A 26458-nucleotide genomic window follows, 5' to 3' on the forward strand; every position below is an offset into this window, starting at 1 on the left:
TGTAAACTATTTAAGATAGAGGAAAACTATAAATACCTACTTCTCGTAGGAAATTTTATTAGCTTTAAATTTGTTTACAGGAAGTTTATTGTATTGTTTTCGAAATACTATAGGTGAAAGATTATAAAACTGCACCAGCGTTTTCTTTGTTTCACTGTTAACTATATAGCCCTAACGTCATAAATCGCAAAATCGCTTTTATTCGCTCGTTTAACTTTTAGACTTGTGTTGCTATATTTGTGTACTAATTAGAATTTACAGCTTGTTGTCGACTGTAATAACTCACAAAATCGCTTGTATTCGCTTGATTTTTTTGTATATTTTTGCCGTTTGATGTTATAGTTTGTATGGAAGTGAATGTAAATCCGTAATTAGGCTCGGGCCTGTGCCTTGTCTGGTTGTCCTCCTCGTCGGACGCATGCTCGAATCCGGGAGGAGGCTCACACAGTGTGCGGTCGTGGAGCAAGGCGGTAACATGCCAAGCGAGCTCCGAGTCGAAAGCTCCGCCGAGGACGACGACGAAGACGCCGCGCCGCCGACGCTTCGGCCTCGGCTCCCCATCTACACCATATTCTAAACTAGCTAGTGCTCTCTCTAATTCTCTAATTAAAAATTTAATAAAAATTGTTGCGTTCGTTTCACATTATATCGCCGATACACGGGCTGCTTCGGGTACACGGGTATTGTTGTACATAGTGACTAGGGACCAACCAAATGGCGCTCAGCAACCTGACGGCAGGGCCGGCCCAAGCCGTCGAGGACTTCCTTCTGCAAGTGGAAAACGCGACGCTGCTCTTTAACGCCACCACCGCCAACGCCACCGTCGCCCTCCACTACCCCAGCGGCTACACTCTGCCCCAGATCGTGGTCGCTTCCGTCGTTGTCACGATGCTGATGATCGTCGTCGTCGTGGGCAACATGCTGGTCATCATTGCCATCACCACGGAGAAGGCGCTCAAAAACATACAAAACTGGTTTATTGCTTCGTTAGCCGTCGCCGACTTCTTCTTAGGGCTGGTGATTATGCCGTTTTCGCTCGCCAACGAACTCATGGGTTATTGGATTTTCGGGATGTGGTGGTGCGATGTGCATTCCGCCATGGATGTGCTGCTGAGCACTGCGTCCATTATGAACTTGTGTCTCATTTCGTTGGATCGCTATTGGAGTATCACTCAAGCGGTTGAATATCTCAAGAAGCGCACTCCGGTACGTGCTGTGGTCATGATTGCCGCCGTTTGGGTTCTCTCTGCCCTCATATGCATCCCTCCGTTGCTCGGCTGGAAGGTGGAGCGCACTCCAGACGAACAGTATCCCAAGTGTCAGGTAAACAAACACAAACAACCAAATGCAACTAAACCCCAAATTCGGTGTACGTACAACACAAAAACTGGATCAAAACAACAACAAACTGAGAAACAAAACTCAAAAATCAGTATACTATCCCTGATCTTTTCATTTTTTCAACAACAAACCCGACTATGAGCAGCAATTTTAATTTAAATAAAGATTCAAAAACGTGTCTCCACTTATGTAAATTATACCATAATATATTTAGCACTTTCTAAGTGTTTTTTTAAAGTCCAGTGTTACAAGGCCAAGGCCAAAACCCGCATCAAAGGTTACCTCAATGAAACCAACATTAGATAAAACAGTTTATCAATGTGAGAATCGGTGGAACCTCTCAAAAACAATTCTTTTCTCACAAAAAATTAATTGTACACATTATTCATTATATTTGCTGTCCCAGCGAGTTAGAAATTCTATTATTGACCATTAAATAATTTAAAAATATTATTTTTTTGTAAAAACCCTAGATAATAACCCCCTAAATGACCTAAAATTATTTAGCTAAAAATTGCACTTTTCAATTAAGGAAACAGTAGATGATAATTTATTTAAAGTTTAAAATATTTTTGGAGTAATCAGAAGAGACATTGTTAATGTTTTTAGAGAGTCAATTTAAAATTCTTTTAGATGCAAAATTAAAAAATTGGGTGTTCTATTTAAACATTTAAAGTTATTCATGTTGCAACAAACCCTTTAAATTTTTTATCATTAGTGTTAAAAGCTACATCCAAAATGCAAAAATGTTGAGAGTTCCGTTTAGAAAAACACAAGTTTGTATTGTAGCTAATTTCCACTTGCAAATAATAATAGGTGAGTTAGAAAGTTTTAAAAAAATATTTTTTTAACATTCAAGGGTCAATAATGAACTTGTGCAAGTCGTTGGAACAGACTGTACGTTCCGAGAAACCCTGTCTGAAGTATTTAGCCTCAGCTGATTGAGAGACGGAGACTTTTTCATTATTTTTAATAAGCTTTTTATTTCGTGTGATTCAGCCAAGCGTAATAAAAATCGTAAATATTTAATCAGAAATCTTTTGAGCGAAAATTTGCAAAATGAGTTTAAGGTTGAGGATTTTTCGGTTTTTATGGTCGCTAAAGAAACAAATTAAGATTTCGTATTTACGTGCAGGATGTTGTTTACGAATTATGATAATTAATTAACGTTGGAATAGACGGAAATATTGCTATACGTCAATGGTGTAACAATCGACTAGAGAATTGAGAACACTATGGTACAATTAATTTTCGAGTATCCAGACTCTATGCGGGCTTAGGTAATCGATATTTCACAATGGCCCACATTAAGCAACAAAATTTGAATATTTTTTGTATGCAAATTTGGATAAATTAATTATCGCTTCAAGATATATTGACGTTTGGAGTATGTAGTACATATTGAAACACCGAATACGAATGCCATTTAGGTACACAAAATGATAGTGAAATATTGATATAGCACATTATAGTAATGCAAATTAGTGACACAAGAACTGGATTAATTTATCAAAATGTTACAAAACGAAAAAAATCCATTTGTGTCACTCACTAATGAAACAAATAGAAAGCATCGTTTAATAAATAGACCCCACTGTTTATGGCCACTTTTTATCTCTATTTATTCACTTAGCAAATAAATAATAAAACAGCGTTTATCTTGGCAGCAAATACAATACCGGCAAAAATAATGTGGCTCATATTTCTTCACCAAAACAAACCAATCGTATCCGTTTCAAGCGCGATTTTGTCACCAAAAATTCACTGTCCTTGAAAATTTCATTCCGGACGAAATGTCCTTGTATATAAAAAAACAAAATCTCTTAACCGATCCGGAGCCAAGTATGCCATAAATTCAGTTCCGGATAGTCGTTGCGTTAAAATACTTCATCTCGTCGGAGTAGCTCTAAGTTGCTCCTTTTAACAATCATTTTTCTTGAAGAAACAAAGACAAAACACCCTCATTATTATGTAAATAAGAGCAGATTTATGCGATTTAGTACGGAACGTTTCGGATGCAAACTTTGACCTACATATCTGTGTCTAGGCTTCTTTCTAAAACAATCCGGGCAAAAATAGAAGAGAGGCAAGAGGAGTGAAAAAAATCATTAAATCTGTGAATGCGGAGAGACGATAAGGATCTCTTTTTGTCAAGATTACTGATATTATTTTCAATTAGAGTCGGGAAAAGCGCACAAGGGGTAATCCAATCAATAGCTTATCTAGTGCAGAGCTTCAGGCCTTAGATTTCCCCAAAAAAAATCGCGCTTAATCAAAAACGAAAGCAACATCTGATCTTCCAATCAGGGATTCTAATTTATTTTTAATAGACTCGTTTCGCCAGAAACGAACAAATTATCATATTTGAGCAAGAGCTTTTCTTGTCCTGGTAATCAATCCCGAAATGCGACTCGATATTGTTTGATTTCCGGACTCTGGAGCATCATTTACAAGGATTTGTATTGCCAAGTCTTATTTTTTCATCTCTTTGATCTCCAAACAAAAGCCGCTCGATATACTGAAAATTCCTGAAATTCCCCCGGTAATGATTTCTCACGAATGCACTTTTCTTTCGATAACGAACGACTTAAAAACTGATTGCTATTCGAAAAAGTGGGTTTCGGCGACTTTACCGCAATCACGTTGAAAGTGAGACAAGTTCTGCTGACACTCGAATGAATAATAATGGGACGACGCCTTCAGTCAATCCAAATTTATGCGACAGAATCGACCTTATTGAATATCTCGGACAGAATCGTTTGTCTTAATATCGCATCCCAACTGACAGTTTTAGCAGCCATGTTTTTAAAATAACCTCGTGAGTTATAAATTGTTAATAAAATAATAATATGTTAATAATACTGCGATAGTAAAAGTTTTATTCTAAAAGTTATTGTTCTTATCACAAGTTGAATTAAAATACAGCAAGGCTGATCAAGGTTTGGGCCAGAAAATAAATAATAAAAAATAATAAATAGGAAACAAAAGAAAATAAAAAAGTAACAAAAATATATCTAATTCCATTTGATGATATAGTTTGAGTAAAAAAAGGGAAAAGTAAAAAAAAAATTTTAAGAGAAACATACGTTACTAGAGACTGTTCTGTCTAATAGGTTCTCTGAAAATTCCTATATCACATAATCCATTAGGTCCTAATAGAAGAAAATATTTTTAGTATTTTAGCTTATATATTTTAAATAAAAAACAATATTTTTAATAAATTTTTGGATTATTCGAGTTATTTTACCAGATTTTCCAATCCCTAAATTTGGCCGTTTTCGTATTTAGTTATTTGAAAATTTTTCACATATAATTAATAACTGTTATTTTCCAAAATTTTGTAAGCGTATTTGGCTCATTTTAAGAAGAAGTTTAAAAAAGTAAAAATATTTGTTTCTTTGCGTTAATTAAACTTGTTCCTTGCTTTTGTTAACGTCTGGATTAATCCAGTGGCCATTACATGTTTTTTCCGCGTTTAAATGACGTATATCGATGGCCGAATTGGCGGTCTCATCTGCGCCAATATAGTGAGGCTTTTTGCCGAATCTTCGATCGACTCGTTGGATTTTTTCTTTCTCTTGGTACGTCTCGGTGTTAGCTTGGGTAATTTATGGGCTGAGCTTTGGATAGCTCGGCTCTCGCCTGAGGTTAGGCTGCTGCAAATTAAAGAGGATTTTTCAACGTAGCGATTGAATCTACTCCTCAAGGTGATTTATACCGCAAGAAGTGAGATATAGCGACGATGCACTCGAATTATTAGATTTATACTAAACTTTCCTAATCGCTGATTGAAATGTGTTTACATCGAAACTATCGATTGAGGATGAGAAACTTGAAAATTATTACAGACTGTATTAACTTATTATTCAGACAAGATCTGGAGGGAAATCAGGTAAGTTAGATTAATTCCAACCAACTTATAACTCGTCTTTAATTCTCCCAGCTGAAACTAAACACAACTAATTAAATCTCTGAGAAAACAGGTAAAAAGCAGCGATATCGCAACAACAACCACCCTTAAAATCTATTATTTCCGGTCATGCGATATCGATGGGCCATTTTTCCGTTATTCTTGATGAATTAACCATTGTAGAAATCGAAGCAGGAGCATCAGGTGTGAAACGCTTCAAAGATTTACAGGATTCGGTCATGGGACTATGATTGATGGCGGTCGATGCGTGCACACTTCTTGCAATCGTTAATTTTGTTTTTCCGGACCAAGGGAAAACCGCCGATGATTAATAGAAAAAAATCCGCTTCAATACCGCTTTAATTAGAAAGTGTTAACGCGTCGATTTTAATTAAGTTTACTTAGTTATAATGGTATGCACATTAGTTTATTAATCGACGTTTAGCTCGGACATGATTCAAATAATTACAATAACTGATTATTTCGTCCCGTAAAACAATTATTGATAGCTTTCCATGTCACAATTCAAAACAACGAAATTTATTTTGAATTATTCAATTTTGAACGAACCCGGCGCATCCGCCAATTTTATATTATGCACAAAAGCAATCATAGTTTTTATCAAACTGTAAAAATTTTATTACAAAGCGGCGCATCCAACAAATAAAGATTATCAGATAATAAAAATATATTGTTCTTTTGGAAAACATATTTTTTCCCTCTGAAACGGCCATAAAACCTATAACAGCGGGTCAAGCCGGGACATAAAAACCCTTCTTTACGACACTGTATTGTTGTTGCAACATTTTGATAATTGTGGTAAATGTTTCAAGTGAGTCAATCACGCGTGAAACAATTTGTTCGTGTTGTTTAGACGAACGCTCCTAGCGATCCTCCAACTTTGTTTCGATTGATTCACAAGTTTTAGTTAACGTTTGGTTTATTTGCGTCCGATTTTGATGTTTGCCAACAGGTGTTGCTCAACTAACGGATATTAAAAGGTTCATCTAGCCACATATTGCCCTGTTACCTCCAAGAAAATTTTCGACGAAAACATCTCACCGCCAATCGATTGAATGATGCTTGTTTTTACGACCTCGAAACTGCAAAATTTTGATAAAGTTTGATGAAATATAGCGCTCAATCGATTTCGCACGCAATTTTGGCAAAAGCTCCATGATTTGGATAATAGAAGTGGCGCATCGTGAATAACAATATCTATTATATAGATACAAGCCGGTAATGTATGGAAATGTACCCCTTAATATTTCATATCTTTGCAACCCCTTAAATTTGCTCTGGCATATGTACGTAACCACGTACAGGCGAAGCTGGTTTGACTTACGTTACAAAAATTTGTAGCACAAATTGATCTGGAAAAAAGGAAAGTAAAACACGTATGTAACATGAGCGTAATTAAGTGTTTTTAAAAATAGTGACCTGAATCCGCGTTAATTTAGCGTTTTATCGAAGTTTTAATGAGGGAAAGTCAACACCTAAGCAGTTCTATAATTCCACTCGTCCAAATATTTATCCACCGTCGATAAATCATTAAGTTTCCAAATATTTACCATTGAAGAAAAAAAAAATCACGAAACATGCCGGCAACGCATAGATAATAGAATAATTTAGTGTGTGGATATAAATTAATCGCGAGGACATTTCCAGTAGGTCCGCCTTTGATTCGTGCACAGATGAACGCATTTGAATAAATATGCAAATTCGATTTGACGTTGTCTCGCAATAACCCACACGGAATCGGATTCTTTGCGGACATCTGCAAAGTTTGGAGCGTTCCTCTGCCTGACCCGAGTGCAAATTACAAACCTTCATTAGGACAGGCCGGAATTTAGCTCGGGAAAAACCCAAAAAGCGGCAATATTTTCAATTCGCAACAATTCTTTGATTTTTCTTTGTTGGCTATAAAATGATGAACGGTTCGAAGGATTGTTCATTTAAGGGCAGTCAAAGGCACACGTCGCTCTTTATTAATGTCGCTGAAGCTTGTCAATGACGCTCGAAAGCTGCACATAACTAACGCACTGTCCATAATGAAGCCTGCCCTCATATATACTTGTCACGTCTAGTTAAACCCGGCTCAAATGGCCTATCTAGACCTTCAATCGACTCTTTCCTATGTTGATTGGAGGATGGCCGGCTATAATCCCACTTACACGAAAAAATCGACGCGTGATTAAACCGGGATTATTTCGTCGTTTGCTTTTTTACGAATAGGAAATGTGAGAGTTTAGCTACGGTCGAATTGGACGTGCGGCTGAAAGATGATTTAATGTACGTTTGCATTCTTTCGACAGTTAATTAAGTGAAGTGAGTGCAAACGCGAGATAGACGCTCTTTATTATATGACGCGAGAGACGTTCGCCAACTTGCACAAAACTAATGGCAATTTTCCGATATTTAAAAATTTATAAACTTTTATTAAGAGTACGGTACCCCTCCATAAATAAGTTTTTGTAGTAATTATTCCATTTTTTTACAATGAGCTAAAAAATTCCTCTTATCTTTCTAGTTTTCTTAATTCATGTCTAGTTTTAGTTTTAATGTATTTAATTTAAAATAAGATGTTTCATTTAAAAAATATAACTATGTTTTGGAACACGCTATTTTTGCGCCGCACACAAATCAGCTTTCCGCGATGTGTGTTTCTTGTGTGGTTTGTGAGGCTTTCAGTCGTTATTGGATTGCTTTAATCTCATGTAAATAATGTTGTCCAATATCGTAAATGTGTGTACGTTGATGATAAATTTGTTTCAGGTACGTCCTCGAGCGTCCATTTTAGTTAGAGCTGTCAGCGTAAGTAGCCATTAACACAAGACACTATTGAATGGACGGACGGACACACATTAAACGATTTCATTCGAATTACCTTTCACAAGTAAAAACATAATTTCATGTCACTACACAATCAAATGTTTACACTGAAACGTGTGTTTGACACAAAAAACCGTCAACAGCATGAAAGCTTTAAATAGTAAACAATAAAAAATGAGATTAAATCAAAAAGGTGTCAAACTAGAGCCGAACTAAATTGATTTTCGGTGAAATAACTGCCCGGTATTTGTTCCTTTTAAGATGAATAATTTGTAAGGCTGGAGTGGTAAAGCTGTGGCGCATTTTTCATTTCCTAATCTCGAACGGGCGCTTTATTTTTAATTTAAGCTCGTGTAGATAAGCTTTTAAATATATTATGAAAAGTTTTCGAAAGAGTGAAAAGTTGAATAAATGAAGCGTTTATAATTGGCACCTTGGCTTCTCATTCCGAAAAATTTGTTTTGCAAATTGACGTTTGCTTTGACTAATCAAAAAATTATCAACGCTAATCGTCCAGTAATTGGCGCGTATCCACTACAAATTTCAACTGCTAAAAAACCTCGACGCCTAAATTGGAAAATTCCGAGTTAAATATTGAACGAAGCAATAAAAACCTGCAAACAATAAATGAGGTCTTCTAAATTCTACGCTGTTTGTGCCCAGCATTTTTCAAGCCATTCCGTTGATGAATTTTCAGTTCATAATATCAAGGATTTAAAATATCGCCGTACTCGAGTCATGAATCTTTTCCCTAATTGCCCGCCATAGAAAAATGCGGCCAATTTATTAATTAGTTCCGTCGCAATTACCTGGTAAACAATACATGCAGGGAGTTGGTACGCTTGAAAGCAACTCAGGCAACTGTGCATGAAAATAATGTTATAAAGTGGCGAACATTTATAAGTCCCCTTAAATCCTTTGAAGTATTTCAAGAGGTTTTATCGCTTGCTTAAGAGTGTTGACTTGAGACACGGCTTCGCAACTTTGCCTTCATTAAAACAAATTATTTTTACAAAACTTGAAACCAACGCCAATACCACTATTAATCATCAACTGCACTTTACGTTTGATTTATAACGAATTTAAAACAGTAAAATCGCACAAGAAGAGAGAAACGATTTATTACAAACTTAAATCAAAATTTATGATAAATCCTAATATGATTTGTCGGCCTGAATCAATTTATTAATCTTTACGGCGAGTCCGAGTCAATAAATTATTTATCGTGTTTCGCACTTTACACCTCATTTGACCTGTCACATTTCATAAAGTTTCCTTGTCGGATTCCATTTTATATGTCAGCGTTGTTGTATTTTTAACGGAACATAATTCCAACATTTGTACGAAAAAATGGCTCTAAATAAGCAAACTTTTTACCAAAAAATCTGCCAATTTTGCAATTTCTGGCATTAATTCAACACAGCATAAACAATTCCCTAAAAAACCCGACCGAATGTAAACGATCGCAGAATCGACCATTTTATTCGCATCTAAGACGAACTCCTGTTCTGTGAGATAGACCAATCCTATAACCATTTCATTGGTGTCGTATTTGTCCCACGAATGAGTAATTGACCAATAAAAATATAAATGTCACCTCCTACTTGTTTATCTGGTGCACAAAAAATTGCAAGACGATTGAAGGGTCTGCTATTGGCTATGCACTCCCAACTGTAAAAAGAACCAATCGTAAGGCGTCCAAAACTGAACAAAAAACTGTTGTCTGATAATTTTATAAATGTCGGCCAAACCAACTAGAATTTTGTTGATTTCGAAGAAAATTTCAAGTTTTCTATTACAGTTGGGTTCAAAAATCGTGAATAAATTTATTTTGGATAAAGAATGATTTTCGCAATTAATATGTGTTGAGACTCAAACATTTCGCAAGTCTTTCGGCGAAAACTCAATTGTTTCGCGAGATTCTCTCACAAAACCCAAAAATGTATTACAATAGATTTAGAAAATGATGCCAATGTTTCCAACTTAATTTCATAGTCATCAGGGCTCACTTTTGGCCATTGTATTTGGGATTTGATCGAACAGAGGCAAAATCTGAATGCGTGTAATCGACGTTTAACATGGTACGGTGGCCGCACACACAATCCTGCCAACATACGTCGAAATAATTTTATAAAATTGAAAGCTACTCCCGGATTGTACTGTTTCGGCATCTGCTTTTTGATGTAATGAGAGTGGTTTTCCTCCCTGTTTATCAATAGAACACTCCTTCTTGCATGCTAATACCTCCAATGTCACGCACACATGATGGGGTTACGTTCTCAAAAGCCGTTCGTTCTCTCGGATAACAAAAGCTCACATTAGAACGTCTACGACGTTCATCAACCATCACTCTAATCACAAACTAATTAAACGGCCTGATTAATGGAGTTTTTACCAAGAGAACGCTTATTGTTCGTATTGCTGGTTGCCTAGTCTAAATCAATTTGATCTAAAGCAACGTTTTCGCTCATTCCGCTCCATGTTGTAATTTTTATTAATGGCGCCCCGATCCGCAAATACCAATACGTCATGCACCCGATAAATTATTATTTGTGAGTGGACTCGCTTAATTCAATACCGTTGGTTTTTACTGATGCATGAGAAAGTTTCGCAACAATAATTTTCCAAACACAAATACCTACATAGTTTGTTTAACTCGAATATTGGCGAAATTAAATCTTGTCGCAAGCTTATTTTTCCCGGCCTTTGTTTATTTGGGCTAGTTAATTTTTCAAGACAAAGGGAAAGAAAGTCTTATAATAGGCCTACAACAATGCAACTGTCGAAGATGTTTACGGTCCGTTGGCTCTCATTTAATATTAAATAGCGCAAGATAAATCTCAATTTTTCGTTGCTGGACTCGCGCCAGGAAAATCAAAAAACTAGAAAAGGCCCATTTTGTTTATTGATTACGCTCCGGATTTGTTTTAATAATACTTTTTTATTTCTTTTTTTCCCTTCGAAGCGAGTAATGATGTTAGTAATATTGATGTGGCTGCGTCTTGACGTTGCCTCTTATTTACATAAACTCGAATTTGCTTCAAGTTATGGCAAATAAGTTCATAACAAGCCAAGTATGTTACATAGAGAGGATCGCGTTTGCTAAATTTCCCTTGCAGTTTAGGTTACGACCGTTACAATGTATAGAAATGAAGTTTCGTAACGTAACAAACTCGAACTTTGTTTGTATAATATCCTCTCTCTCAAAAAAAAATCGGTGTTCCAAAACTCAAAACCAGCGCTTGACAACAATAACTAATTGCCGTTTCATATCCAACCGATTTACATAAAAGAGGCGGATTTCGATTAATCCACAAGTAATGCAGCGATCGTTACAGCCCTGCTGTATTTTACATAAAATGCATTAATGAGCTAAATATAATTCAGCTTTGTTTTTTCTTAAATGCAAATAAACTATAAATAAGTCATGGCAAGAATAAAGCATTTAAAAAATCAATAAATAGTGTTTTGGAATCGTTTCATTGCAGTGGTTGGAGAGTAGTCCACAGCAAGCACACATATCTCTCGATGAGTTTAATTGTCTCTGTCCGAAATTCGTTTAGTAGTCCTTCGAACGTGTCCACATGGTGGTGGTTGCGTTCGCAAACGGGCCCCGACTTTTTCAACGATGGTCTGCTGTAATGTGATTATGCTAACCAGAGCGAATCCCTTTGTTCTTTCTCGTCGTCCAAAGTGGATGCAGTGACCGTGTCCCCGCATATATTAAACGAAAACCGGCGAGGAAAACCCTCTCGTTCTGTCCACAACGACCTGCATTTATAGATAAAACGTGCGCCTATTTATTCGAAACGGATGAAAACATTTCGACGACTAATTACCAAAATTTTCAAGCGCAAAAGACATCTATAAAGGGCAATGTTTAAAGAGGGTGCTGGAGACATAATCAGATTAATTATTCATGCTAAAATACAATACGGAAAAATAAATGGATTTTTTACTAAACATTTTTGACAAATTTTTCAATAATTTACAAAGTAAGGTTTTAGTTTGAAGAGTTAATGCATTGAAGAATTTTAAACCACAATAATAAGGAGTTTAATCTTAAAGAATCATTATGGAGTACGTCTTTATGGCGAGTATAGTGTTCGTGATGTAGAATTGAAAGAAAAATTGAAAGAAATTATCTTTTACAAAAAGTAAACAGCAAGAATATTAGAAAAAATTTTAAATTTAAATTATTAAAAAAAGAAGGGTCTCAGTACGGATCCTTGAGAGCCACCAAATCTACTGACAGCTGGAATAATAATTTTTATATTGAACAAATTGTTTGCGATGATATTAATGCAATACTATAAGGACATGACCATTTTATCATATTTAGTAAGATAAAAAAATAACCAAATCAAATAATGAAATAACGTCTGTAAGAGAAAAATTTAAATTCAGAAAAAATTTGTATTGTTATTATTAATTAGTACCAGCGAAGTTTGCGTTCGTTTTTAATATTTGTAGCAATTTTCGAAAAGAATTGAGCATAGATATTTCTATCATGTAATTCAAGAAGCTGTTGCCTTCCATTGTATAGAAAAGTGCATCAAACGCGTTTCTTAATAAAAATTTTGCCGAATGAAGCAGCGCAGTGTCGTGTATTTTGTTCTTGTGGCAGAATGGAGGTCACATTTGGCGTTTCATCGCCGATTTTATTTCGTCGTCGTGAAGGAACAAATTGATATTAGCTCTATCTCTACATTGCCAGTCACGGGGGTGCGATTACCCTCCGCCACGATTGGTTAGGGGTGCAAATGAGCGTCTCGCATTGCTTCTAGTTAATAGTGCGTGACTGTCTTTATCATTCACAAGGACCACAGACCGGAATTGTACATTTCATATTCTATCCGGTTGTCGCGCCCTTGCAATTATCTTTATTGAATAATTCACTTGCACAACACCGATCATATTTAGCAGCGAGCTCTTCTCGGCCGATTAATATTATTATTATAATTCACGAAACCGAGTTGAAATCATTTAGTGCCTATACAGCTTTGCGAGCTACCGTTGAGGAATTTTAATATCCACATTCTTGCCTCCGACGAACAGTCTGGAACTAAACCACTCAGATTTCGTCGATTTTCACGCGCGAAAAATGGTTTAATTGTAATTTCGCCTTGTGTAAATTACTCGATAGCCACAATCCTCGAGGGTGCACTAAGGGAGAACATGAAAAAGAAGCGTTCCCTAAAGACAGCCTCCTTGAAAGCTGGAAGGAAGCCTCGCTAGAGACGAAAGTTTAAGGGAAAAACTGTGAGGTACGACGGGATGTAAATGACCCTGAAACCCACAGGATTTCACGACAAACTGCAATTAGTAAATATTCAACTGACGTAATATTTTTGTGATCATTTCTGTGCATAAATGCAACATACGCGTTGCGATATTTTATTAAAACAGTTTTAGTATATGTAGAGTCTCACAGCGGAAATAAAAATTTGTCCAACGTGTGACAATCTCTAGGGATATTTCGCAGTTGTTTACATGAATTATAAACCGATGAGAATACGGTCGGACTCGTAATGCGCGTTATAACGTGCTCTGTGTTGTGTTTTTTTTCTACATTTTATGCTATAGTTTTAATTAACAAATCGTTACTGGTTGTGTTCGCTTTTGTTCTCGTCTGGCTTTTGTAAATTATATAATTAATTGATATAGCCGTTATCAAGTGTAACATACTGTTTGTCGTTTTAGGGTAGCCCCCCATTCCAGAACGGCTTTGTTAGGGCGAATCGGTGGAATTTGGACCGAGAGGTTTTCGTTGTAGAAGTGGTGTGAGGGGCCCGCATTGTTCCTCTAGTCATTTCCACTCTGTGGAATGGCAAATTGGGTGATTTTCAACGGATGTCTTACTACCATTATATAGATCATGTTAGACTGAGATCGTATTAAATATTAATTATTATGAACCGTGAGACGAAGATAACTCCATCTAGAACGGCTCGAGTTAATATTATTCCGTCGTATCTAATTACTCAAACACTTAAAGTGATGATTTTTACAAAATGCGATAAACACTAATCATTTTAACAACGTTTCCAAGAAGACATTAAGCTCACCTGTGCTTTTTCTAAACTGTAAATGACCATTACGAAGTTTAACTGCCGTTTCATTTAACTATAAAATAGTGGATGTCTGTGATTTATTTATGCTACGCGATTTCTCTTATAAATTGAAAAGTGTCAAAATAAATTACCGAGATTATTTTTGTAAACGGAAGTAATTTGTTAAAGTTTCGTTTTATCTCCCGCTTGCAAGATGTTTAAAATGCAATTTGTATAAAAGGTGAATAAATAAATAAAGTCTCAAAAATTTTATTAGGGGCAATAAAAAACACAAAAGCAATCAAAAAGACGTTTTATTACAGAGAGAGCACGGAGCGACAAAAGATTTATTAATGCAGAGTGCTCGGTGTAATAAACTTGACTTTTCTATGACCAGAAAGTAATCGAGACTTTCATAAATTTTTCATCGAATCAATGCGAAAAAAAACCGCGCCGAAATTTGTCAGTCAGTGGAAACAAAGCAACATTATCGAACCGAAATTGAAAATGATTGAAAGTTAGACAGGCTTAGTATATTCTCCCCTCGCTTTTTCTCTTTGTTTAGTTTACCGGACGCATTAAATTTTCCGAGAGATTTCCCGACCGGCTTTTGCATTGTAGAAAATCTGCGGCCGGCCATCGGATGTGTATAGAAGGCAAGACCGGTTCAATTTCATGCGAAAAGAGCCTGAAAAGCGTTTCCTGCGACACTGATGCCCACCTTTAAAGGCCTGTTAGTAGGGTAGGTAATGTGGGTTTTTCTTCGATCCGAATCACAGGAAACCCTCATTCATTATGGACGAGACTTGGAAATTATTTATTCGCCAGCTTCCAACCGAAAGGAAATAAAAGACACGCTGCAACTAAATTATAATCCGCACAATCGCGATTTTCGATAAATATACCAATGGACAAAACAACAAAGAGCGCGCCGTTGTGTAGTTTCGACTCATAAAATGGAAAAGTTTCCACAAATAAATTTGCTGCCGAAATGTAACGAAAAGTTATGGCTTATTGGTGGGAAAGGAGACCGACGGACGTTATAACAATTCGGTCGCAAAACTAACTACATAAATTCTAAACCAGAAACCAATCAAGAACAGAACGCGCAAAAATGGTGGATGCGCCGGGCAACTGCAAACTGTTTAAACATATTTCAAACACGCAACGAAATTCTTTTTCAAATAAAATTAATATAAATATAACGACTTAAAGATTACAAATAATTTCGTTCTCTTAGCCTTTAGCCACACAACATTTGAATCTGTTATTTTGACGATGTTTTGCTCAGTCGGCATTACAATAATAAATAAGCCAATAACCGGCCGAAACTTTCTAATGAAGCGAAAATTTTGCAAGCATAACCCCAATTACACTTTATTTTGCGGGCGCTGAAATAAAAATAAAAGGATTCAGATAACGCACAATAATTATTTAGCCCTCTGCTCCCAACTGAGCCATCAGTGAATTTAAATTAGGCGTTTTAAGGATAAACACTCGACGTTTCTCGTCCCGATTGATTGCTTGTTTGCGTCAAAGTTTTTCGTCCATTAAGTGTCAGTCATTGTGAATTTACCGTCGGTTGCATCGATAAGGATATTTTATTGGTTTTGGAAGAGGCCGACGAAAAGAATTAAGAAACATGAAGGGGCACAAAAGAGCCCTTAAACACCACATCGGAGGCTTTATTTACAATGCACTCGTACAAACTCTCCATATTTTGCTTTGACTGAACCGCAATTATTTTTATTATCGTTCATCCCTTTGTGTGCGTTCACAACAAACATCAATTTTTGTCATTAACATTACCTGCTTTGACGTTGATGGAATTATGGCTGATAACGCAAATTAATAAGGTACTAGTGTATAACATCCGATCGGCGAAACATGCCACAAATAAATTAACATTTTTACGCCGTTTTTTTACAAAGATAATTATGTAAATTAGGGCGGCTAATAAAACCGTAACGCGATTCCCGTCACAGGCTTCGGAAAGCCACTGAAACCACAAGATAGGCGAGGATGCACAGGTTATATCACTCCTTCACCCTTCGAGGGCTTAAGACGTGTTGGATTCTAGTAGCAAAACTTAGCGACCAAGTTATGTTGTCTACAATAAACGTCCGCAAACACGTCCCGGTAACACCACAGAAATTCAATTAGTCTCGAGTGGCCTTGAATTAACTATGCGACATAATCGCAAATTTAGCCATTAAATCGAGCCCCAAATTGCGACTGAAATGAAGTTGAGAAAAATCCCCCGAAAAATCCAAAGTTAATATCTAGTTTAATTGGAAAATTGCCCATTTCCTTTCGAAACACAAGTCTTTAGGTTCATCCGAGCGCGATTTTATATCGTAACAAAAGCCTCTGCGCGAATTAAATGAAAATTTAATGATCCGGATGCGAATGTGTGCCGTTTAATTAACGCATTTCGGTCACCTTTTTAACAAATGTTGAAAAATATGCGCATTTTCGCATTTCCTTCAAATCATATTTCAGACAGAGTAAGCAGATGCGGGTTTTTATCGACGTGTCAGCTGTATTATTTTCTGTTAGAGGATACGACGTCAATTTATAAAACGCTACAAGTAGGACAAAGTGTGAAAAATTCGATTTGGTTCAAAAAAAGTTGATAATAACAATTGAAAATGCACATCATCAAATCCGATTCTAATAAAAATTTTATGAAACGGCATCTCACAACGCTGCTTGAAATTTAGTTCTCTTTTCTCTCCGTTTTTTATTCCGGACACGTAATAGACACACGGTTTCCACAAGAGCATAACTATCCCCATTCCGAACTGATAACCTTAAATTGAGTTTACCGAGTTTTCTCAAATCTAACAGGTTAAATCAGAACGGTCTCGATATGCCCCCGCTACGCCATTATTTGATGTTTTTGCACTTTTTAAGCACTCGAAATGATTGCATAGAAGAGCCCATAAATCTTTGCTAGAGCGAGTTAAAAAAATATATAACTTTTTATTTTTGTGAAGGTAGGTGAGTTGACCATTAAAATTTTAAGCAAAAAATTCAAAATCTTTAATCATGTGTAAAGAGCTGGCTTTACTCTACGATTTATAGCTTTTTTAATAAATTTTTAATAAATGTACCGGCGCATCCACCATTTTTTAAGTAAAGTTTTTTTTTTAATAGGTGTTCAAGAAACCTAGTGTTTTGAAAAACCTGAGGCAAAACGTAAATTAAGACGCAAAATTCACTGTAACAAACCGCTTTGTTCTGCGACTTTTAGTTTTTAAGTTATGATTTTTTTAAACCCGGCGCATCCACCATTTTTTCAAGTTAAAATCTTATTTTTTAAGTTCTTGAGTAAGCTAGTGTTGTGAAAGCTGTATTTTTTATAAAAACACCAAATTCTGTTAAATTGGCGGCTTCATTTTAAGGTGAATAAAAATGAAAAATATTTTACCTTACTATTACATTTTCTAAAAGAGTTGCATTAATTCAGCATTAGCTTTAATGTTTACATTTTCGGAGTTGTAAAAGGGCCAGTGGTTGTGTCCGAGCAATTTTTTCTTAATTTAAGAGGGATGAAAACCCCGTGCGTCCTTTATATAATCCTCGGTACCAATTTCGTGCGAGTCGAGAGGATAAAAAACACAACAACAGGTTTATAAACAAAAAGCCATAAAAGCTGCTTTCGCACACTTGCCAGATCGGCTTGTGAGTGGTGGTGTTTTTTATGTAAATTGTGTTTTTACAGCATCAAATTTTAATGGAGCTCCTTTTTATCTTAACCAAAATTTCGGCTATTAAAGCGACGAAATTTAATCGACAACATTTCGACTAATGTTCAACACTTTCTAATCTGTTTATACGACTCTCTTTAGTACACCACGTAAAAATGACAAATGACGTCGCAAAGGAGGCACTAAAACTGAAATGGAGCGAGTAATATATGTATGAAGTTGCTGATGCGAAAAGATACGTTGTATTTGCGAGAGATCAACCATCTAGGACCTATCCATCACTATTTGGATAAAAGGCATTAGAAATCTGCAAACTCTACTATTTTCGATAATTCGATCATTCATCTCGACCTCCAATCGTTTTGCATCTATTTCCGGCTGTCACTTTGCGTGTCAATCGCCTTAACGTCCCACAGACACGCTTCCTCTAATTATATTTAATGACACTTTGTGAATTGAAACACAAAACTGATGGCACATGTACCATCGCGAGTTGTTGGAGTTTTACCAACAATATTATTGTATCAACTCGGCTACATTAAGGGCACGCTTCGGGCTTTAATAAAGGCCATAGGACTACCAACACACTAATTATGTTTATTTGCTGGCCACAATACCGACGCTCGTTAGCTGGGAAATATGAAACAGACTTGTCAATTTGATAAAATATGATCAAGACGTAGAAATTGCTATAGGGACACCCATGAGAAACAAAGAGGGGAAAACCGAAACTAACGATATCCCTTGCGACCATAAAGCTTCGAGAAAAAATCATTCTCGCAATAAACTAAATTAACCGTTAAATAAACAGTTTGGCTAAGGGTGTTTTCATTAATAATACGGAATTTCTGAAAAGTTTTAGTTAAGATTCGGTCAATCTAAGCCGATTTAACGCTCCGATTGGCCCGCTCGAGTTGTTATTGTTTATATTTAAGCGAGAACAAACACACGTTATTAGTTTTGGCGAATTAATTGATTTATGTTTAAATCTTGGAAAACAATCGAAATTTAAAGCTACAGGAAATGATAACTGCCATAAATTGTGAGCCGGACGACATAAAAATTCCCAGCTAATAACCTGCTAGCAAAATAAATATAAATTTTACGATCGGATCGGATTAATTTTTTCGGAAAAAAAGTGTGTAAAATGCCTCCAGTTAATGACGATATCTCGAATTCATTTCCTCTTTAGAAATAATTTATGTCGGCAGTTTTTCATCGACACCGTTGTACGTGGAATGAAACGTAAAAAGTGAAAATCGGTGGTTTGGCTTCGATACTTGAATTTTCTCTCTTCGCTAAATAATTAAAAAACATGCCGTGGAAAGAATCATTTGTTCTTTTTTCCGACATATCCTGATTGGACCAGCTGCTGTGACATTGACAGATTACGAAAGGTTTTCCAAGAAGAGGCCACGGAAACTGATACGTCCGCGTCGAAATTGCAAAATTGTCCAGAAATTTTTCGAGAGAGAGAGAGTGAGAGAGTATAAAGAAAAAAGTCTAAATTGGAATTCCATAAACTGAGAAAATCCGATTGAAAACACAACTTGTAAGAAATTCAACCGACTTGATTTAATTATTTCCCCCAACAAACTTTCCACAAACTTTTCTTATAAAGAGAAAAAATTGCTAGAATTACTCGACGTACGTGTGTTCGTTCGTTCGAACTCATCCAATTCCAATTAAATTTACAAGATAAGGGTTAATCGATAAAACAAACAAATCCGAAAAGATTAAATTAAACCTAATTTTACAATATTTTTGTTTCAGTCGCCGCCGCGAAAACATTGATTTTCCTCCCTTATTAAACTTTAATATCCCACTGATAAAAACGCGACATTAGCAAAAACCTGTATCGTACCTCAAAATTAAATTTTTCTCTCGACATAGTTACGAAAAGTTGGCGCTTAAATTTCAAAAACTTTGGCCCCGCCTTAAACTAACGCGACCTTGAATCGCCACATTGTGATTGGTTTGTGGGCGTACGCCCTTAAAAATTCGAATTAACGTATACGTGAAATTGATGGATCATTGCGAAAACATAGAAACACAATTTCTGGTAGCTCGGCTCGGTTTGTTTTACAAGAAATTAAAGCCGTAATTAAGCGAGACCATTAATCATGAGACGATAAGCAACGTTCCAAGTAGGAAATATTTATTAATAAATGGAAGTTTGAATTTTTTTTGGTTGGGTTTAGCATCGCTCATCCATCTTTTATCTCGTTTGATTTTCAATAAAAGGCAGCAACTTGAGTAAACGCTATCGGTTAATTTCGAGTTTGAAAGTAACAATTTAATTTGTGAGCGCAAGTTGAACAAACAAGAGATTCCTCTCCTATAGGAAGTTTTATATGTTTAATTTCGGAAAAGTACAAAGCGAATTTAAACCGATATGGTCGTAATTGTCTTGTTGCAACGACCCGACGGTAACAACGTCAAGTGTTTTAATTAAAAATTTAAAAGATATTCACGACAATGGTCTCGCATTACACGTTCGTTCGGTCTCTTTTAATTTATAGATTAATATATTTTCCACATTTTAATCAAAAACATTCCCCATTATTATTGCGAAACTGAAATATAATACTCGTCGAGCGCACTAACACAAATTCCTTACATTTTTAACCCCTCTCTGACTACGTGCTTTTGCTTGACCTCTCCTCCACTGCATGATTTACAGCCCTGTTGTGTTCAGGCCTCCGATTTACCATCACACGACTCATTGCTGTTTATGGTAATTTAATTCTTTTCCTAACGATTTGTTTGCCCACAAACATTGATAGAGGGCGCGACCGACAACATCCCACCACCACTACCATTCACTCATCAGCGCAAAAATTATCCTTCAGTATAAGGAAACTGTCAGAGATTCCGCGCCCCAAAGAAAAGATTTATCGTGCTTGTTCAGTAATGGGTTTAAAGATCAACTTTGTAGCTGTTTATTAAGAGATAAAAAAAGGCATTTTTCACGGTTTTGACAGTCACTGCGATAAACGCCACTGTACTTGACTTGAATTATTCTCACTCTGTATTTTTGGAAAAAAATTCATGGGCGATTTTCTTCCGTGTGTTTATACAAGCGGCGCGTTCCAATTTGACGTAGCAGTAGCGACTTCTATTACAAGCAAACAATCCTTATGCTCATGAATAAAAAAACGGTTCATGCCTTCAGGTAGCTTAGGCTTGGTGAAATTTTAATAGATGTGCTTGCACACATACGCTTGCGAATATCTCTCCAGTTCCGTATAGGTGTAGGTATAGGAAACAAATTGGATTTTCGTGCCAATTAATTTTTTAGCGTGTTTAGTTGAACATTCCGTGTCGTTAAATTTATTTTACTATGTGTATTATAAATTGAAATAAACCTTTTACGAAACGGTAATAACAGGAGACGAATCTCATTACGAGCGAGTAGAGTTGGGAAAAGTTTGCATTATACGGAAAAGCTATTTCATATTCCGGCAAAGCTGTGAAATGTTGATGGATTTTCACGTTGGGTGAAAAGGGACAAAATTCGACCATGAAACTGACACACTTGTAATAGTGGCATAAAATTTGCATGATTTTTTAAATCGCTACGTATGGATTGTTTGAGTGTGGAATAGGAGAGAATAAGAGAATTGAATGTAGGTAGGTAGAGGAGTCGTCGGTTTCGAATGTAAACCAATCTGGGTGTAGAAAGATGAAACTTTAATGCTTTTCGAAATGTGACTGCCTAAATCCATATAATTTCGACATTATAAATCAATTTCCTCCATTGGCTTTATTACGCGAAGCTCACGAGTATCCATCGTAATAGAATAATAGGATAATTCGTAATTTGATTTATCTCTAGCTATTATTCGCGGATGCTGCGCAAAGGTGAACGAATTTTCCAAATACATTACTTCTACTTAAACACAACAAAGTCCTTTCTTTATGACCTCCAGAAGCTTTTATCGTAATTAGAAACTGGAAAGTCCATACATTATGCACTGCTTCCTTCCTTTACCATTATTTAATACACAATATAATGGTTTACTTAAGACACTCGGTCGAAAACTTTAGACAAGTTAAACAAGAGAATTTTTCTAAACGAAATTCAGCGCACGCCACAAGCTCTCGTTTATTATGCAAATTAAAAACAATTCCGGAATATTTCCACTCTGAAGCTTCACCACATACCACTATCGTCACATTGGAAAAAATTAGATCGATTCCGAGAAAAAAAGCCACAATAACGCGACAGATTTTAATTAAATTCCCTTGCCCTAACTCTCTTGAAAAAAGTCAGCGAGAGGATTACCGATCTACATAACAAAACCTTTCGGAATTATACAAGAGATCAAAATCTCAGCCGAATCCTCTTTTTGAATAATAATTCTAACCGACATCAATCTACATACAAGCACACCCAATTTGCATATTAAGCCTGCTCTTGGCAAAAACGCGGATTAAGTCGAGTCGAGATGTTGGCGGCAAAAAATAACACGACTTTTATTAATTTGGCAAATAAATTACTAAACTTCCATTCAATTTTAGTTTAATCGGTCGCGAGTTGAAGCAATTTACCAAGTTTTGCTGCAAGAAAATTTGTTGCTTCCTATCAGCAGGTGAGAAAACTTAAATTGCCTGCTCCTCCTCCTTCTCCTTCTCCAGTGGCGAAACAAATAGTGTATGCCACACATTCCATCCGGTAATTAATCGGAAACAAATGAAGAACATGCCGCTTCGAATTTTTGCTCTCGCTCATCACAAAAGGTTTAATTAAAAATGTTTGCTCTCACCGGATGTGAAATGGACTTGATTCTAGATCCCGGATTAGTTCGGATGTTTGAGATCATGCCGATGGATACAATTTGCAATTTCCGGCTAATTGACCAAAAAAAGACAACTACTTTTAACATATTTTCTTGTAAATGGTATGACACGAAAAAATCATTACCACTTGGAAATTCAATTCCAAAGTTGTTAACCGAATCGATGGACGAGCGAGTGAAAAATTAACGCCGTCTACAACTCGACTGAATCTTAAAATTACTGGAATAATGGATCCTTTGTTTGAATTTAATTAATTCATAACTAATCAGAGAATTTAAATGGCTCCAGTGTTATGAATACGCCCGACAAAATAATTGGCCAGTTTCCAATTTTCCCTAATGACTAAACAATTTTTTCCCCCGCTCTTCGATCGGCATTCGGAAAATTTTAATTCGCCTTCTTCGGGGACAAATTCCATTATAGTATGTATATCGCAAAGTTCTTGATGTGTTACAACTTGTTATTCGATCCTAGAGAAATAGAATGTTGCGCGACTGAAACACAAAACACAGAAGCTGTTGTCTCCACCCACAGTAAAAGCCCCGGGGAAATATAAAACTTTGGAAGATCGCCGGCCACTAGATTAAAACCATTCAGAGTCCCTCGAGAAACTGTTAAATCGTTAACATGAACTGTTAGAACGAATGTTGTTGGAAGAATTGATCCATCAAAAAAAAAACACACAAAATTAAACTATAGTGATAAAATTAGAGCGTTATGGCGCTAAAGCCGTTACGAAACTTAATCCAAGTTTAATAATATATCATAAAACCGTCCCGGCATCAAGACCCGTTTCAACGTGAACATCGACAAGACGCCATAAATAATTATCCGAATTAAACGCGATAAATTCGCATAGAGCGAGCGAATAAATCCCCTAAACTGGTGTATTCGGTCGGTGTGCAAAATAAATCGCAGTTAATGAGGGTTCCAAGTAGGTTAAGGATTAATCATGATTAAAAGTTAAGCGGCAATCCAGAGTAATCAGTCGGTTTCGGGATATTTATATAAGAAGAGCAGAGAATTAGGAACAACACTAAGTTGTCACAAATCTGATACACTCGCTATATGTCGGAGAGCTATATTACGTCAATCGATACCAGATGTTGGCAAAACAATGTCAACGTGACGAGATTCGAAAACACCGAAAAATTAATCTCGAATTTATTCCACACGCTGGATAAACATTGCACCAAAATCGATATTCATTACTTTAGCTCTGGTGTAACTGCTCTTCAATTAGCTCCTGGTGTGTATGCAACAAACTTGCCGTTAATTTGTTAGCTCCCGGTGTGTATGCAACTAATTATACATAAATTGAGCGAATCACCTCCAACAAATATCGAATGATTGAACTACTGAAACGGATAAGAGGCGAGTGGTGTGAACATAAGCAGGATTTCTCTTTAATGGCGCACTTTATATGTAGTGAATGGAAATGGGGCTTGAAGAAGAAGTTGTCGACGCAAGTAATGAATAAGAATGGCCGCTTTGCGATACATTATATTTGCAAATACGGGCAAGTGAGGTAAGCCAAGACTTTTAATTAGGGAAGGGGGCCAATGTCAAAAAAACCGACACGGTAAAGTATTAAGGTGAAAATCTTAATTTCCCCCTTGTCTCGTTATAATTAAGGCGAAAAACGACAAAGCGTTAAAATGTTGAGTAAATTAATTAGAGCGGGAGTTATAAAACAACATTCCAGAACGTTTTAAATAATTTAACAGTTGCACCCTTCCTTCCGTTCCGTATTCAAACAAGACGAGAAAAAAATAGCCACTTTTACCGCTCCATCTTCATCCGTTCAAGTCAACAGTGAGGATATAACCAGCCAAAAATGAACCGAAAGATCGATTGATGCAATAAATAACCGAAATAAAAATAATAAGACAACACCACAATTTTTTTTTCTCTAACTCCCATTGCTTTATTTCTTTAGATTTTATTTAAAATTTCTCGTGTACCGATTCATCATTCATTAGTTTGCAAACATTTGAGGATTCCATTAGTCTTATTAGTAATCTTTTTGCTCATACACTCACTTCCGTATGAAAGGCATCGAGTAGCGAACATCTCATTTTAAGCCCCAGCAAGAATTTTAAATATGGTTTATACAATGTATTTCCAATCAGAATCAAAGATGATCATGTGAGGAAAAAATAGTAAATAATTATAGTTCAACATTTAATAATTTCCTTTTTTAAAGAATTCTAATAATTTTTACGTTAAATCCTCAAATCCAAAAAAATTAAAAAATATACAGCAAGTTGGCACTCGACAGTAAAGAAAATTTTATTTTCTGTGCTTCAAAAAAAAACAAATCGGTCACTGTTTCAGTTAAAATACAACAGATAACAATGTATAACTATGTTATTTAAAAATAATACAAAAACTGACTAGAAAATCTTGGAAAATGGTGCAATTTTTTGAATTTTCGAAAACACTGGAGTTAAAATCATCGATAAATCATCGGCCAAACTTCCTGTAGGGTTAAAATTTCCCAAACATTAGCATAACTTAACAAGAGTGTTCCTGCAACTGGTGATGTCTACGTGGTTATTAATTCCGGTGTGGTAAATTCAGTTCGTGCAGTGTGACACTTGTAATTGCGCGAAATACATAATGGGACCCGCATTTAACAAACACCGAGCCAATTAAACGACAGAATTAAGTTAGTGCATTAACAGGTATCTAATATAAAGTCTTTCCCGCATCATGTGTATATGTCTTCCTTTGAACTCTTTGAAAAAAAAAGCCAACTTGGAATAATTTTGCGTTTTGATTTTAATCGTCGAAAGGGGTACGAGCTGCCGTCGCTTGATTTATGGCAAACCAAATTTTTTACGTGACAGGTTGCATGTTTGCCGGCAATGTAATGTTTGCAGATGTAACATCCATTTTCAGAGAGATGGTATCGGTTTTGAACTCCATTCAAGTCGCTCGTACCACCCTCGTAAATCAATACGTAGAGACCATCCCGTTGCTGTGTTTTATTGTTTCAAGTGGCCTATGCAAACAAGTGCATCTCTGAGTGAATCCCCGGACTATTTTCACCGCACCATCAGAATCATCGAATCGATGGCAGGGTACGAAAGGACCCGATACCTTTACAATTATCGTTTAAATGGTGATTTCGTGTTTCTCGACGACAAATTGACGAGTTTTTAGCCGAAATTAGACACTTTCGATGCGACCGCAAGAGGACGCTCCGGTAATTCAATCAAGTGTAATGGATGCGTTTATTTCTCAATAAATCCCACCACGAATAAAAATAGTAATTCATCTAAAGTATCATTTAGGGACGGTTTTGTTTCAGGAAAAAACACAACACACACACATAAAAAATAAAGTGTTTAACGCAGATGCTACATGAAAAGCCGGTGGTAAATAAATTAAAGGGTCGTCGGAATGAAGTAAATTAAAGTAATTTCGTCATAAAATCTCACGAGTGGAATTTAGGTTGTGTACGTACTTATCTCTTTGTCCCATGAGGCGTATTACGTGTGGGTCTCCACCCCGGAGGCAACCGGAATGCCATTTCTGTATTATTTACAGAGAAATGACGCGAGCGGACGGTTTTTAGCCGTGTTTACGTTTGAGGTGACCGCTTTTGGGTCACAACGACTACACAACAAAACCTTAAAACATTCAATAATAAATACAAAAACTGGCTTGTAACCGTTTTACTACAGTGCGTAAAAACTCAATTAATTAAATTACAGTAGTTTTTGTGATCTAGGAAATCATTATTATAGAAGAAATGTAACGTTTTTCTTTCAATTATCTAATACTTTCGCCATTTTTCA

General features: G+C 36.2%; 1 protein-coding gene across 3 annotated transcripts in view; it reads left to right on the plus strand.

Moving 5' to 3' along the window:
• Nucleotides 1-427: 427 nt before the first annotated feature.
• Octalpha2R (alpha2-adrenergic-like octopamine receptor) overlaps nt 428-26458 on the plus strand; it is a 46300-nt gene continuing 20269 nt past the window's right edge. Inside the window, exon 1 of one of the 3 annotated variants that reach the window (XM_015983684.2) lies at nt 428-1323. In XM_015983684.2, coding sequence (XP_015839170.1) covers nt 715-1323 — 609 coding nt within the window. In that variant the 5' untranslated portion in view covers nt 428-714. The remainder of the gene's footprint in view (nt 1324-26458) is intronic. The other 2 variants (XM_008200242.3, NM_001321666.1) reach the window with 2 other exon arrangements.

This window comes from Tribolium castaneum, chromosome 2 (genome assembly GCF_031307605.1).
Source record: "Tribolium castaneum strain GA2 chromosome 2, icTriCast1.1, whole genome shotgun sequence".
In the NCBI taxonomy this organism is placed as follows: domain Eukaryota; kingdom Metazoa; phylum Arthropoda; class Insecta; order Coleoptera; family Tenebrionidae; genus Tribolium; species Tribolium castaneum.